Source organism: Osmerus mordax, chromosome 9 (genome assembly GCF_038355195.1).
Source record: "Osmerus mordax isolate fOsmMor3 chromosome 9, fOsmMor3.pri, whole genome shotgun sequence".
In the NCBI taxonomy this organism is placed as follows: domain Eukaryota; kingdom Metazoa; phylum Chordata; class Actinopteri; order Osmeriformes; family Osmeridae; genus Osmerus; species Osmerus mordax.
The window spans coordinates 14,183,209-14,197,519 of NC_090058.1; the positions used below are offsets into that span (position 1 = coordinate 14,183,209).

Here is a 14,311-nt window from a genome sequence, read left to right on the forward strand (position 1 = left end):
GACGTCCAGCAGCATCCTCCCAGCCAGGTTCTGTCTCCTCTCTCCCCCGTGAAGTTGGATGGGTGTAATGTATGTATTCAAACCAGTGTTATTAGCAGTGTAGAGTGTAGTACACTGGTACAGTGTCACATGTAGAAGACGGCTGTGTGAAACGTGTGGTACTCTGGGCCGTGTAACACAACTGTCATCTCAGGAATGGAGCTTGAGGCCTCGAGCTCACAAAAGGTGAGGTGTACAAACCACTGATCCTTGACATTATCCAGAGAGCAGCATGTATCGGGCTGCATATCTTAAATGTCACCGTCACCACTGACATGGGTAGTCCTAACCAGGCTGTGTCAGTGGCTCCTACAAATGACCAAACATCTCCCCCGCACTCATCTAAAACAGTAAAAGATCATGTCTCCCTAATTCCTACACTGCCAAAAATAAAACAGGTTATAAGAACGAACGTGCAAATGTTTCTGCACCCGTGTTTTCACGGTCATATAGAATACAACAGAGAACACCTTTCAAAATCATTTTTTTTATTTGAGAATCAGAATCAGAATGGGTTTTTATTCGCCATTAAAGTTTGCACAGACAAGGAATTTACTTTGGCAGGAGAGCCTACCTAGGCAGCCATTTTCGGCGCCAACTAGAAAGTTACAGCATAACATGAGGAGAGAGGAGGAGAGAAAAAGGCAACACCCAGACAATGCTCCTAGAGGAGTACAGTGTGGGAACAGACAAAAACCTCAGCACATAAGCACAACAACATTTACAAAAACACGTGACTTGCAACAGGGAGTGGGGGGGGGGGTAGACAAGCAGCATCTGGACCTGCAGCCATGGTAGGCGCTGGACACAGACCCGCCAGCCAGTGTGTCAGCACATTGGATATGACAGACACGACTGCTTGGAATGGCATGAAAAAGATGACTGGATGTCATGTGAGGGGTAATAAGGCAGCCAGTCTGGAGGGTTTTAATTCTGACAGTCAATTAGCTGATAGTTTGAATGATTTTGATTTAAGGTTTGATAAACAAGATTTCAATAAACAGATGAGATGAGGTGCAAGACTAAGTCGAGTGAAACATTGACCATTGATGTTGACTTTGTTGCAAAACTGTTTAGGCACACCAACAGTAGGAAGAGTCCAGGCCCTGATAAGATCTGTGGCAAAGCACAAGATTTGTGCTGATCAGCTTTGCGGTTTTTCAGGTTATCTTTATGAAATCTCTGGAGTTACATATGATTCCGGAAATCCCAAAACATTCAATTATGGCCCTGTCGCTAAGTGTACAAAACCTACAAGTCCTTAAATGATTTTAGACCGGTAGCACTTACATCTTTACTGATGAAGGTTTTAGAGACGGTGGGTTAGGGTTAGGGTTAGGGTTATTGGCCAGCTGCGTGCTCAGCTGGTGATTGGCCAGCTGAGCACGCAGGACTCGGGGACGTACACCTGCACGGCCTCCACTCACCAGCACCTGGAGCAGAGGCAGCTGCTGCTGCGTGTCCACGGCGACCTCATCACCACGGCGCCCAACAACCTGCAGGTGGCGCAGGGCGACACGGCTCGTCTGCCCTGCGTCGTATCCGGGGACAACGTCAGCGTGGGCTGGTCCAGGTCTGTCTCACACCTCATCCTCTAACATCTTCTATAATGATTTTTCGGCTTTAATAATCCTCTATCATTTGTATTCATCTTTATATAATTATTAGTATGTTCTGGGATGTAGTTCTCTGATGTATATACACATATGTATATAAGTCTTGTGTCGTGGTGGGACAGAAAAAGCGTCTTGGTTCTAACAGATGTATTGATTAAAAGAGTTCTGAGGCAGTAGCTGTCTGAGTCAGAGTTCTCCAAGGTAACAAGCAACAGTAACTAAGCAACGGTGTCGATGAGCCACAGAGGAACAGAGAAGCATTGCTGCGTGTCAGGAGCCACTGTCTTGTATAAGGGTTCTGGCTCAGGGTTCACATCCTGATCTTAGGACAAAGTTCACATTGTAGCTGTTTACGCTTTCATCAGACCCTTGTTCCACGAACGGATATTGTCTCCTCTGTACATGATGCAAGCCTGGGGTCACACACAGTTTGTGTCTAATGCAGCAGTTGCTCAATATACTCTCATCAAATAGAATGTGTCTATGTAGCAGGTTATTCATTACACTTTATCCAAACAGAAGTGTCTAGACAGTAGTTATTTATTACACATATTTACCTGTACATTCCACATGCACTTTGTTCTAATTGCATAGAAGCATACAAAATGATTAAAAACAGATTTAGTGATCAACACCCATTTTGTTTATTTTGCACTCTCGCCTGAAGCTAACCTTTGACCTGGAAGCAAGACAAAACATCCCATGATATCCACTTCCTGTTCCTCTGCGTTCGTCTCCTAGAAACGGCGTCCCCGTGCGCGCGGACGGTCGTAACGTCCAGACGTCCCCAGACGGGAGTCTGATCCTGAACAACGTCCAGCCGTCAGACGAGGGCTCGTACACCTGCAACGCCTACGTGGGGACCTACTCCGTCAGCGCCACGGCCGAGATCCGCGTGTCCAAGCCCTCGCAGCGAGGTGACGCACGTTCTCTCCCCTTGCACCTGTCCCAGTCGGGCAGGACCGGCTTACAAGCTTCAACCAAACAGACATTAAACAACATTACGACTCATACACGATATGCACTGTTAATGATCCTGCCCCCCATCCCCTCTCTTCTCCTCCCTCCCCCTCCCGATCCGCTCCCCCAGACCAGGATGCGGAGGTGGGCGTGCCAGCGGAGTGCGTGGACCAGCCCGACCTGGCCAACTGTAACCTCATAGTGTACGCCCGGCTGTGCAACAACCCCTACTACGCCAGCTTCTGCTGCGCCAGCTGTGCCCGCCACGCTCAGGGGGGCTCCAGGGGCCGCCGGACGGGGTAGGGTGCCCAGGGCTGATGCATTGTGGGAAGGAGTGGGAGGCCAAAGGGGGGGTCCTTCCTGAGGACTTGTCTTCCGAACCTGCACAGATCCCAGAACCTCCCGTTGCTGGTACCAAGACTGACATGCTGACACTGTTCTGTCTGTTCAGTCTGGTGTTTCGTCTAACTGGGACAATCCACATTAGTGTGTCTGTCCTGGTAGAAATGTTCAATCAAGGAGACATGCCTGTTGTTGTTGTTCAGGGAATATTTTGTACTGTTCTTATATTCAGTTTCATGTCCAGTTGAAACCACTACTTGGGAAGCATCACTTAAGCTGGGTGGAACTGGTGCATAGTAATGCACACACACACACACACACACACACAAATAGACACACACACTCTTCCGCTGGATCTGTCAAACCTGTAGGGTGCTACAGGTGCTCTAGTCTAAACTGAATCAGTTGCTTTTTTGTTCTTTGAATTTGTTCTGAGAATCTAAAGATTTTGTTAAACTAGCTGGCATCGCTCCATTTGACCTACCAGGGGAATTCAGTTCATTTGCTGTTTCATCACTTTAAATCAATATTTGCTGGGAAAATAATGATACAAATGATCTAGTCCCAGCTCAGAATGACTGTAATTTCACAGTTTTCATCCTTTCATTACTCTGTAATTATTGTGAAATAAAATAATATTTTGATTAACTCTGTTTTGATATATTTATTCTGTTTTAAAGTGTCCATATTTATCTAGGATGTCGCGTTGGATAAAAGCGTCTGAAAAATGAATAAAATGTAAATGCAATGTCATGTGTATCTGCACCTTACAGTGCTACGTTTTAGAAGCGTTTAAAGAGAGATACCACCTGTCACCACTAGAGGTCCTGCGAGACCCTGAACCCAAACCCGTCCCAACCCTATTCCTGATAGTTTACCCATTTATAAGTGTAAACAGTCAGTTATTCAGTTCCCCTGGACCAACTATGAAGACTCTTCTCTGTTTCCTGCTGCTTAAATGTGAGAAAACACATCCACTGTAATAACCGTACCAAGTAGAGTTTGTCTGAAATCCGTACCTCTCTCTCCATCAGTGTTACGTTAACTCGTCCCTCTACCCCTCCAGACATAGAGGGCATGGACGTCCAGCAGCATCCTCCCAGCCAGGTTCTGTCTCCTCTCTCCCCCGTGAAGTTGGATGGGTGTAATGTATGTATTCAAACCAGTGTTATTAGCAGTGTAGAGTGTAGTACACTGGTACAGTGTCACATGTAGAAGACGGCTGTGTGAAACGTGTGGTACTCTGGGCCGTGTAACACAACTGTCATCTCAGGAATGGAGCTTGAGGCCTCGAGCTCACAAAAGGTGAGGTGTACAAACCACTGATCCTTGACATTATCCAGAGAGCAGCATGTATCGGGCTGCATATCTTAAATGTCACCGTCACCACTGACATGGGTAGTCCTAACCAGGCTGTGTCAGTGGCTCCTACAAATGACCAAACATCTCCCCCGCACTCATCTAAAACAGTAAAAGATCATGTCTCCCTAATTCCTACACTGCCAAAAATAAAACAGGTTATAAGAACGAACGTGCAAATGTTTCTGCACCCGTGTTTTCACGGTCATATAGAATACAACAGAGAACACCTTTCAAAATCATTTTTTTTATTTGAGAATCAGAATCAGAATGGGTTTTTATTCGCCATTAAAGTTTGCACAGACAAGGAATTTACTTTGGCAGGAGAGCCTACCTAGGCAGCCATTTTCGGCGCCAACTAGAAAGTTACAGCATAACATGAGGAGAGAGGAGGAGAGAAAAAGGCAACACCCAGACAATGCTCCTAGAGGAGTACAGTGTGGGAACAGACAAAAACCTCAGCACATAAGCACAACAACATTTACAAAAACACGTGACTTGCAACAGGGAGTGGGGGGGGGGGTAGACAAGCAGCATCTGGACCTGCAGCCATGGTAGGCGCTGGACACAGACCCGCCAGCCAGTGTGTCAGCACATTGGATATGACAGACACGACTGCTTGGAATGGCATGAAAAAGATGACTGGATGTCATGTGAGGGGTAATAAGGCAGCCAGTCTGGAGGGTTTTAATTCTGACAGTCAATTAGCTGATAGTTTGAATGATTTTGATTTAAGGTTTGATAAACAAGATTTCAATAAACAGATGAGATGAGGTGCAAGACTAAGTCGAGTGAAACATTGACCATTGATGTTGACTTTGTTGCAAAACTGTTTAGGCACACCAACAGTAGGAAGAGTCCAGGCCCTGATAAGATCTGTGGCAAAGCACAAGATTTGTGCTGATCAGCTTTGCGGTTTTTCAGGTTATCTTTATGAAATCTCTGGAGTTACATATGATTCCGGAAATCCCAAAACATTCAATTATGGCCCTGTCGCTAAGTGTACAAAACCTACAAGTCCTTAAATGATTTTAGACCGGTAGCACTTACATCTTTACTGATGAAGGTTTTAGAGACGGTGGGTTAGGGTTAGGGTTAGGGTTAGGGTTATTGGCCAGCTGCGTGCTCAGCTGGTGATTGGCCAGCTGAGCACGCAGGACTCGGGGACGTACACCTGCACGGCCTCCACTCACCAGCACCTGGAGCAGAGGCAGCTGCTGCTGCGTGTCCACGGCGACCTCATCACCACGGCGCCCAACAACCTGCAGGTGGCGCAGGGCGACACGGCTCGTCTGCCCTGCGTCGTATCCGGGGACAACGTCAGCGTGGGCTGGTCCAGGTCTGTCTCACACCTCATCCTCTAACATCTTCTATAATGATTTTTCGGCTTTAATAATCCTCTATCATTTGTATTCATCTTTATATAATTATTAGTATGTTCTGGGATGTAGTTCTCTGATGTATATACACATATGTATATAAGTCTTGTGTCGTGGTGGGACAGAAAAAGCGTCTTGGTTCTAACAGATGTATTGATTAAAAGAGTTCTGAGGCAGTAGCTGTCTGAGTCAGAGTTCTCCAAGGTAACAAGCAACAGTAACTAAGCAACGGTGTCGATGAGCCACAGAGGAACAGAGAAGCATTGCTGCGTGTCAGGAGCCACTGTCTTGTATAAGGGTTCTGGCTCAGGGTTCACATCCTGATCTTAGGACAAAGTTCACATTGTAGCTGTTTACGCTTTCATCAGACCCTTGTTCCACGAACGGATATTGTCTCCTCTGTACATGATGCAAGCCTGGGGTCACACACAGTTTGTGTCTAATGCAGCAGTTGCTCAATATACTCTCATCAAATAGAATGTGTCTATGTAGCAGGTTATTCATTACACTTTATCCAAACAGAAGTGTCTAGACAGTAGTTATTTATTACACATATTTACCTGTACATTCCACATGCACTTTGTTCTAATTGCATAGAAGCATACAAAATGATTAAAAACAGATTTAGTGATCAACACCCATTTTGTTTATTTTGCACTCTCGCCTGAAGCTAACCTTTGACCTGGAAGCAAGACAAAACATCCCATGATATCCACTTCCTGTTCCTCTGCGTTCGTCTCCTAGAAACGGCGTCCCCGTGCGCGCGGACGGTCGTAACGTCCAGACGTCCCCAGACGGGAGTCTGATCCTGAACAACGTCCAGCCGTCAGACGAGGGCTCGTACACCTGCAACGCCTACGTGGGGACCTACTCCGTCAGCGCCACGGCCGAGATCCGCGTGTCCAAGCCCTCGCAGCGAGGTGACGCACGTTCTCTCCCCTTGCACCTGTCCCAGTCGGGCAGGACCGGCTTACAAGCTTCAACCAAACAGACATTAAACAACATTACGAATCATACACGATATGCACTGTTAATGATCCTGCCCCCCATCCCCTCTCTTCTCCTCCCTCCCCCTCCCGATCCGCTCCCCCAGACCAGGATGCGGAGGTGGGCGTGCCAGCGGAGTGCGTGGACCAGCCCGACCTGGCCAACTGTAACCTCATAGTGTACGCCCGGCTGTGCAACAACCCCTACTACGCCAGCTTCTGCTGCGCCAGCTGTGCCCGCCACGCTCAGGGGGGCTCCAGGGGCCGCCGGACGGGGTAGGGTGCCCAGGGCTGATGCATTGTGGGAAGGAGTGGGAGGCCAAAGGGGGGGTCCTTCCTGAGGAGTTGTCTTCCGAACCTGCACAGATCCCAGAACCTCCCGTCGCTGGTACCAAGACTGACATGCTGACACTGTTCTGTCTGTTCAGTCTGGTGTTTCGTCTAACTGGGACGATCCACATTAGTGTGTCTGTCCTGGTAGAAATGTTCAATCAAGGAGACATGCCTGTTGTTGTTGTTCAGGGAATATTTTGTACTGTTCTTATATTCAGTTTCATGTCCAGTTGAAACCACTACTTGGGATGCATCACTTAAGCTGGGTGGAACTGGTGCATAGTAATGCACACACACACACACACACACACACACAAATAGACACACACACTCTTCCGCTGGATCTGTCAAACCTGTAGGGTGCTACAGGTGCTCTAGTCTAAACTGAATCAGTTGCTTTTTTGTTCTTTGAATTTGTTCTGAGAATCTAAAGATTTTGTTAAACTAGCTGGCATTGCTCCATTTGACCTACCAGGGGAATTCAGTTCATTTGCTGTTTCATCACTTTAAATCAATATTTGCTGGGAAAATAATGATACAAATGATCTAGTCCCAGCTCAGAATGACTGTAATTTCACAGTTTTCATCCTTTCATTACTCTGTAATTATTGTGAAATAAAATAATATTTTGATTAACTCTGTTTTGATATATTTATTCTGTTTTAAAGTGTCCATATTTATCTAGGATGTCGCGTTGGATAAAAGCGTCTGAAAAATGAATAAAATGTAAATGCAATGTCATGTGTATCTGCACCTTACAGTGCTACGTTTTAGAAGCGTTTAAAGAGAGATACCACCTGTCACCACTAGAGGTCCTGCGAGACCCTGAACCCAAACCTGTCCCAACCCTATTCCTGATAGTTTACCCATTTATAAGTGTAAACAGTCAGTTATTCAGTTCCCCTGGACCAACTATGAAGACTCTTCTCTGTTTCCTGCTGCTTAAATGTGAGAAAACACATCCACTGTAATAACCGTACCAAGTAGAGTTTGTCTGAAATCCGTACCTCTCTCTCCATCAGTGTTACGTTAACTCGTCCCTCTACCCCTCCAGACATAGAGGGCATGGACGTCCAGCAGCATCCTCCCAGCCAGGTTCTGTCTCCTCTCTCCCCCGTGAAGTTGGATGGGTGTAATGTATGTATTCAAACCAGTGTTATTAGCAGTGTAGAGTGTAGTACACTGGTACAGTGTCACATGTAGAAGACGGCTGTGTGAAACGTGTGGTACTCTGGGCCGTGTAACACAACTGTCATCTCAGGAATGGAGCTTGAGGCCTCGAGCTCACAAAAGGTGAGGTGTACAAACCACTGATCCTTGACATTATCCAGAGAGCAGCATGTATCGGGCTGCATATCTTAAATGTCACCGTCACCACTGACATGGGTAGTCCTAACCAGGCTGTGTCAGTGGCTCCTACAAATGACCAAACATCTCCCCCGCACTCATCTAAAACAGTAAAAGATCATGTCTCCCTAATTCCTACACTGCCAAAAATAAAACAGGTTATAAGAACGAACGTGCAAATGTTTCTGCACCCGTGTTTTCACGGTCATATAGAATACAACAGAGAACACCTTTCAAAATCATTTTTTTTATTTGAGAATCAGAATCAGAATGGGTTTTTATTCGCCATGAAAGTTTGCACAGACAAGGAATTTACTTTGGCAGGAGAGCCTACCTAGGCAGCCATTTTCGGCGCCAACTAGAAAGTTACAGCATAACATGAGGAGAGAGGAGGAGAGAAAAAGGCAACACCCAGACAATGCTCCTAGAGGAGTACAGTGTGGGAACAGACAAAAACCTCAGCACATAAGCACAACAACATTTACAAAAACACGTGACTTGCAACGGGGAGTGGGGGGGGGGGGTAGACAAGCAGCATCTGGACCTGCAGCCATGGTAGGCGCTGGACACAGACCCGCCAGCCAGTGTGTCAGCACATTGGATATGACAGACACGACTGCTTGGAATGGCATGAAAAAGATGACTGGATGTCATGTGAGGGGTAATAAGGCAGCCAGTCTGGAGGGTTTTAATTCTGACAGTCAATTAGCTGATAGTTTGAATGATTTTGATTTAAGGTTTGATAAACAAGATTTCAATAAACAGATGAGATGAGGTGCAAGACTAAGTCGAGTCAAACATTGACCATTGATGTTGACTTTGTTGCAAAACTGTTTAGGCACACCAACAGTAGGAAGAGTCCAGGCCCTGATAAGATCTGTGGCAAAGCACAAGATTTGTGCTGATCAGCTTTGCGGTTTTTCAGGTTATCTTTATGAAATCTCTGGAGTTACATATGATTCCGGAAATCCCAAAACATTCAATTATGGCCCTGTCGCTAAGTGTACAAAACCTACAAGTCCTTAAATGATTTTAGACCGGTAGCACTTACATCTTTACTGATGAAGGTTTTAGAGACGGTGGTGGGACGGGCTGTTAGGCAGCAGATCCAGGGTTCTCTGGATCCTCTGCAGTTTGCTTACAGAGCTGGTAGGGGTGTTGAAGATGCCTCTCTGATGGTGCTGAACAGCTTGTATCATCACCTTGAGGGCCCACTAACTCATGCCAGACTTCTGTTTGTTGATTTTTCTTCTGATTTGAACACTATTCAACCACACTTGCTAGTAGAGAAAGCCACATTGGCTTGTACTGACCATCCCCTGAAGGAGGAGTTTGAGCTCTTGCCTTCAGGAAGAAGGTGTAGAGTTTCCACCCACAGAACAACAATATTTGGGGACTCTTTTGTTTGTTTTGCTATTGGGAGGCTAAATTTGCATAAATGAATGGCACTAAGGGTTCATTGACGGAACTTATTTCTGGGTTTCAACATGAAGCGATCCTTGTACTGTACTGTGGATTGAATGTGTTTTAATACCTGTCTACAAACAAATTTCCCCTAGTGGGATAAATAAAATGGACTTGACTTGACAGCATAAGATCGAAATCAGTAAATATATCAAAAACCTCAAAAGTAGTACAAATAACCCAACACTAAAACGTTTCTTTTAAAGATCTTCAACCCAGTTAGTTTGCATAACGTAGAGGGCCACCAGGTTAGGCTAGCACTTACATCCCAGTCCTGAAAAGATTATTGCCACGCAAAGAATGACAGGTAAAGAAATGCTTCAGAGCACTTCATAGTCTGTCTGCCTGCATATATAAATCAAATTATTTCACAGCAACAGATTGAAACCAAAAAAACATAGCGACCTAATTGATAGGACCTTTAGTTGTAGGCTATGGAGTGCAGCAGAAATCCCACGAACCATCTGTGGTGTAGCACCATAGGTAATTTTCTCCATAAGTGCCACATGGTTTTCCTGTTTTGCATATTTTACCATTCACAGCTACATAGGGATCTTTATTGGTGCAGCACTCATTCCAGTGGTCGGATCGATCAGTATAACACCAATGGTAACTTTCCCCATAGGTGCTGCATTCATGGTCGTCTCGGCAAGGTTTTCCATTTTTACCTATACTGTTTACATAAGGCGGGCTGCAGAAATCCCAATCAGTCTCATACGTGTAACACCAATAATACGTCTCTCCATAAGTCCCACATGGGTGATCTTGTCTGCATGCTTTACCGCTTACAGTCACAGCGGAATACTGGGTGGAGCACCTGATTATTCGCTGTCCCGAACTGCACATGAAATCTTTCCCGACGTGGTCATACAGGCAGGGTGACGTGCAGCACTCTTTATTCCCTTGATCAGTTGGACAGCTGCCGCTGGAACACGTCGTGCCTGCTCTGCAATGAGTACCATCGGCCGTGATGACAGACTCAGGTCTAGACTTCTCTGGGATGAGTTTACAAATGTAATCGTCAAGTTTCTCAGCAGAACGTCTCAAACGAAGCTCATCTCTGATGACTGTCGGCCAGGACGAATGCACTTTCGAATTGAGTTCGAACATACAAGTAGTTTCGGTGTTGAGCTTCATGTACTCGTTACTGTCGAACCACTCTGTCATATCCCTGTAGTTCATTTCCAACGTCATTTTAGAAATTCTGGGCTTTTTAATCGGTTCTTGACTGCCACTACGCCTCTGTCTTTTCGATAAGCTTGCAGATAAAAGATTTTGGACATTTTGATCTAAGAAAAACATTCTTTGAAGCTGAGGGAGATCCAGTTTTTTATAGAGTTGCTGTAGAACTTCTTTAGATTTCTGAGAATTAGAATGACAGTCATTGTCAAAGATCTGCAGGTTATTGCTGTTGTATAGCTCACCCAGCCTGTGCACAAGATCAGGGACTGACATTACTTGGATGATGGCATCTGCTTTATTCTCTCCTATGTAACCTATAGAAAATGAATACTGCTCATCATTGTGCTCAAAGCACAGAGCGGTCCACATGTGACTGGGAATTGTAACCCTACTAAATTCCCGGACATTTTCAGTGGTGTCCAACCCTGGCACAGGGATTCTGTTTCTTGAAGGCACAGCCCCTGTCACAAAAAAGTCTCTTCCCATCCCACGAAGTCCTAGTACTATAGTTCTCAAATAATCCTCGTATTTTTTCCAATGGACTCGATTGAAACACGCATCCATCGGCACAGCGTTGGTCAGCGTGAAAGTGGCGACACGGCCCTCGTTACAGTGATAACTATTCGGGTTTAAGTGTCCGCGGTCGTAGTCGGTGTGTTCATAATCCTCGTTGAGCGCTTGATTTAGTTTGATCAAGTCTTTGTTAACTCCTGCAACAGTCATGTCTTCTCCATCAATGTTAGAAATCTAAAAACAAGACATCAAAATAATAATATTTTTGTATGTAGGCTACAAATAAGCATGGGAGTATAGCAAATGCATACAGTGCATTGACAGGACATGGGATTTCTGTTTTCGGTTCAACTGAGTTGATTTTAAAAGTGTTGATAGCGATTTTCCCCCCCGAGATTATCAATCTAAATGAATGCACTGACTGATAAAGTAAATTGTAAAAAAAAAAAAAGTTTTTACTGGGGCACAGCAGATTTATACTAGGGCATGTGAATAACACCATTAATAATAAGAATACATTTACTATAACTGTGCCTACTAATAACAACATCAACTCAATATTACCTGTGGTTCAATAAACCAGACTCCTCTTCTACTCAAAACATTGTCCATGCAGGTATAATCAATGTTGTAGGCACTGTACACTGGCATCCGATGACTTGTGGAATATAGGGAAGCGTAGTAGTCGAAAAGTTTTTTCTGGCAGATTTTTTCAGCATTCTGATCTATGCCTGTGGGTTCAGTGTGTTTGTAAAAGAATTGCTTACATGTTGAAAAGTCTTGAACCACACGAGCTTCTAAGCCAAGAGGCCAAGCAGCAAGTGCTGAGAAGAGAAACAGAACCAGAGGAGCCATTGAGAAATAGAAAACCCTGCCTGTCATACTGACACAACACTTTATATAGTCACTTGGTATCCCACGTAAGATGGCCTTGATTTTCTGTTATTGTACAACTTTGTCTAAGCCGACTGGTTATGTATGTTTATTCTAGTTTGTTAGCAGCTGTGTAACGCATTAGGATGCATTAGGCTAACATGAGAACACAAATATTTCAATCAGGAGAGACCTTGGATGAATGAAATATGTTTATTACAGACTAATAAATGTACTATGGTGTTTGGAGCTTGAACCCCTGTACCTCACCTCCCTGTACCTCGCCTCCCTGTACCTCACGTCCCTGTACCTCACCTCCCTGTACCTCGCCTCCCTGTACCTCGCCTCCCTGTACCTCACCTCCATGTACCTCACCTCCATGTACCTCGCCTCCCTGTACGTCACCTCCCTGTACCTCACGTCCTGCTGACTGGATTGACCATGATCTGTTTGTCTAAAGAGCAGTATGGACAACCGGGCTGTATCAAAACTATGTATTAAAGGCAAAACTAAGTGACAACAACCCTTTATGATTTTTCATGCAATTCCATACAGAAATGTGAAACTATCTCTGTTTCTCTTTGCTGTGTTAGATTTTCACAGTTTTATACAAAGTATCAATGGCAATTCCTTACCAAAAATAATTAGATTTATGTTTATGTTCAATTGTGGAGAAACCTCTTGATTCACCTGAGATACTTATATACAAAACATTTGTGTTAGCAGTGAGTGAGAGCGCAGTGATTTAATAAGCAGAGTGAGAGAGCAGGGATTTAAAAAGGTAGAAAGAGCAGGGATTTAAAAAAAAGTATTGATTGCTAACGCACAAACATTGTTTGCGTAAACCATCCTCACTAAACCATGTAGCCAATTCCCAGCAGAAAGACCATGTATCCCAGTAATTTCTTTTCTTTTTTTTCTTTACTACACTTCAAACAAGGTACAGATGAAACCAATACGACCTAATAATAGAGATGAAAAACCAACAAGAAAGACACTGGGGCCTCTAGTGGCCAACAGAACTCCACAACCCCCCGTCCCCCCGTCCCCCTCCACACACACACACACTTCTAAGAATGGCTCCTGACGTTCCTCCCAGGATGATCAGGGCGACCAGTGTGAAACTCCCTGATCAACTCGGGGTCCAAGAAGTCCCAGGAAGAGACCCAGGAGTGCTCCTATGGGCCATAGCCTTCCCAGTCCACCAGAAACTGAAGATAACTCTACTCAATGATGATCCAAAATCCACTGAACTGTGTACGCAGGCCAGCCTCCAATGTTTCGAGGTGGAGGTCTGACTGCGGGAGCAAAAGGAGACGAGACAACAGGTTTTAATAAAGATACATGTATAAAAATATGATTGGATTTATTCTTAGAGACCAGGGTTTAGTATAAACAGCAGGTAACCGGAATTACCATCGGTGTGATGCAGAAAGGACCAATGAAACATTGAGCCAGCTTGCAGGACTCCACATGCAGCGGCATGTTTCTAATTGAAAGCCACACCTGTTGGCAGGTGAGTATGTTATTTACCATCCCCAATTAACACACACACACACACACTTGTCCACTGCATCTGTCAAACCTGTAGAGTGCTACAGGTGCTCTAATCAAAACGGAATCAGTTGCTTTTTTTTTGTTCTTTGAATTTGTTCTGAGAATCTGAACATCTTGTTAAACTAGCTTGCATCATTCCATTTGACCTCCCAGGGATATTCAGTTTATTTAACCGTTAACCGGCCAGCTGTCATGATCTGGAATAGTGGCTGTGTCATTTTACTGTGTCTATGCCTATGTGTTTCTTGTTTTATGTTTATGTTGTTGTTAGTGTTGTAACGTATCTATTGTTTTAAGCTATCAATCTGCTAGGGACTGCAGATGAAAATTAGCCTGTATGGATAAATATGGCACATTTACT

At 44.8% G+C, this 14,311-nt stretch overlaps 3 protein-coding genes across 3 annotated transcripts; 2 read left to right on the top strand and 1 right to left on the bottom strand.

Annotated features, from left to right (window-relative positions):
* The first annotated feature begins 195 nt into the window (after positions 1 to 195).
* On the top strand, positions 196 to 3,565 carry LOC136949144 (papilin-like). The gene is made up of 4 exons (XM_067243350.1): positions 196 to 225; positions 1,404 to 1,612; positions 2,397 to 2,572; positions 2,746 to 3,565. The coding sequence occupies exons 1-4, from the start codon at positions 196 to 198 to the stop codon at positions 2,916 to 2,918; spliced, it is 588 nt and encodes a 195-aa protein (XP_067099451.1). The 3' UTR covers positions 2,919 to 3,565.
* A 667-nt stretch (positions 3,566 to 4,232) lies between these two features.
* LOC136949146 (papilin-like) lies at positions 4,233 to 7,471 on the top strand. Its single transcript, XM_067243354.1, has 4 exons — positions 4,233 to 4,262; positions 5,447 to 5,655; positions 6,440 to 6,615; positions 6,789 to 7,471. The coding sequence occupies exons 1-4, from the start codon at positions 4,233 to 4,235 to the stop codon at positions 6,959 to 6,961; spliced, it is 588 nt and encodes a 195-aa protein (XP_067099455.1). The 3' UTR covers positions 6,962 to 7,471.
* Positions 7,472 to 8,836: 1,365 nt separating this feature from the next.
* si:ch211-165i18.2 (uncharacterized protein LOC100149646 homolog) lies at positions 8,837 to 12,174 on the bottom strand. Its single transcript, XM_067243355.1, has 2 exons — positions 12,085 to 12,174; positions 8,837 to 11,754 (listed from the first exon to the last, which is right to left on the bottom strand). Exons 1-2 carry the CDS (start codon positions 12,169 to 12,171, stop codon positions 10,258 to 10,260), a joined length of 1,584 nt encoding a protein of 527 aa, XP_067099456.1. The 5' UTR covers positions 12,172 to 12,174; the 3' UTR covers positions 8,837 to 10,257.
* Positions 12,175 to 14,311: the final 2,137 nt, after the last annotated feature.

Bases quoted from the DNA above. Each gene is read 5' to 3' on its own strand.
- LOC136949146 (XM_067243354.1), top strand. From the start codon at position 4,233: ATGGAGCTTGAGGCCTCGAGCTCACAAAAG. The intron at 5,656-6,439 runs GTCTGTCTCACA...TTCGTCTCCTAG, and splicing joins GTCAGCGTGGGCTGGTCCAG to AAACGGCGTCCCCGTGCGCG. The intron at 6,616-6,788 runs GTGACGCACGTT...CCGCTCCCCCAG, and splicing joins GTCCAAGCCCTCGCAGCGAG to ACCAGGATGCGGAGGTGGGC.
- LOC136949144 (XM_067243350.1), top strand. From the start codon at position 196: ATGGAGCTTGAGGCCTCGAGCTCACAAAAG. The intron at 226-1,403 runs GTGAGGTGTACA...CTGCGTGCTCAG, and splicing joins AGGCCTCGAGCTCACAAAAG to CTGGTGATTGGCCAGCTGAG. The intron at 2,573-2,745 runs GTGACGCACGTT...CCGCTCCCCCAG, and splicing joins GTCCAAGCCCTCGCAGCGAG to ACCAGGATGCGGAGGTGGGC.
- si:ch211-165i18.2 (XM_067243355.1), bottom strand. From the start codon at position 12,171: ATGCCAGTGTACAGTGCCTACAACATTGATTATACCTGCATGGACAAT. The intron at 11,755-12,084 runs GTAATATTGAGT...TCTTGTTTTTAG, and splicing joins TCTGGTTTATTGAACCACAG to ATTTCTAACATTGATGGAGA.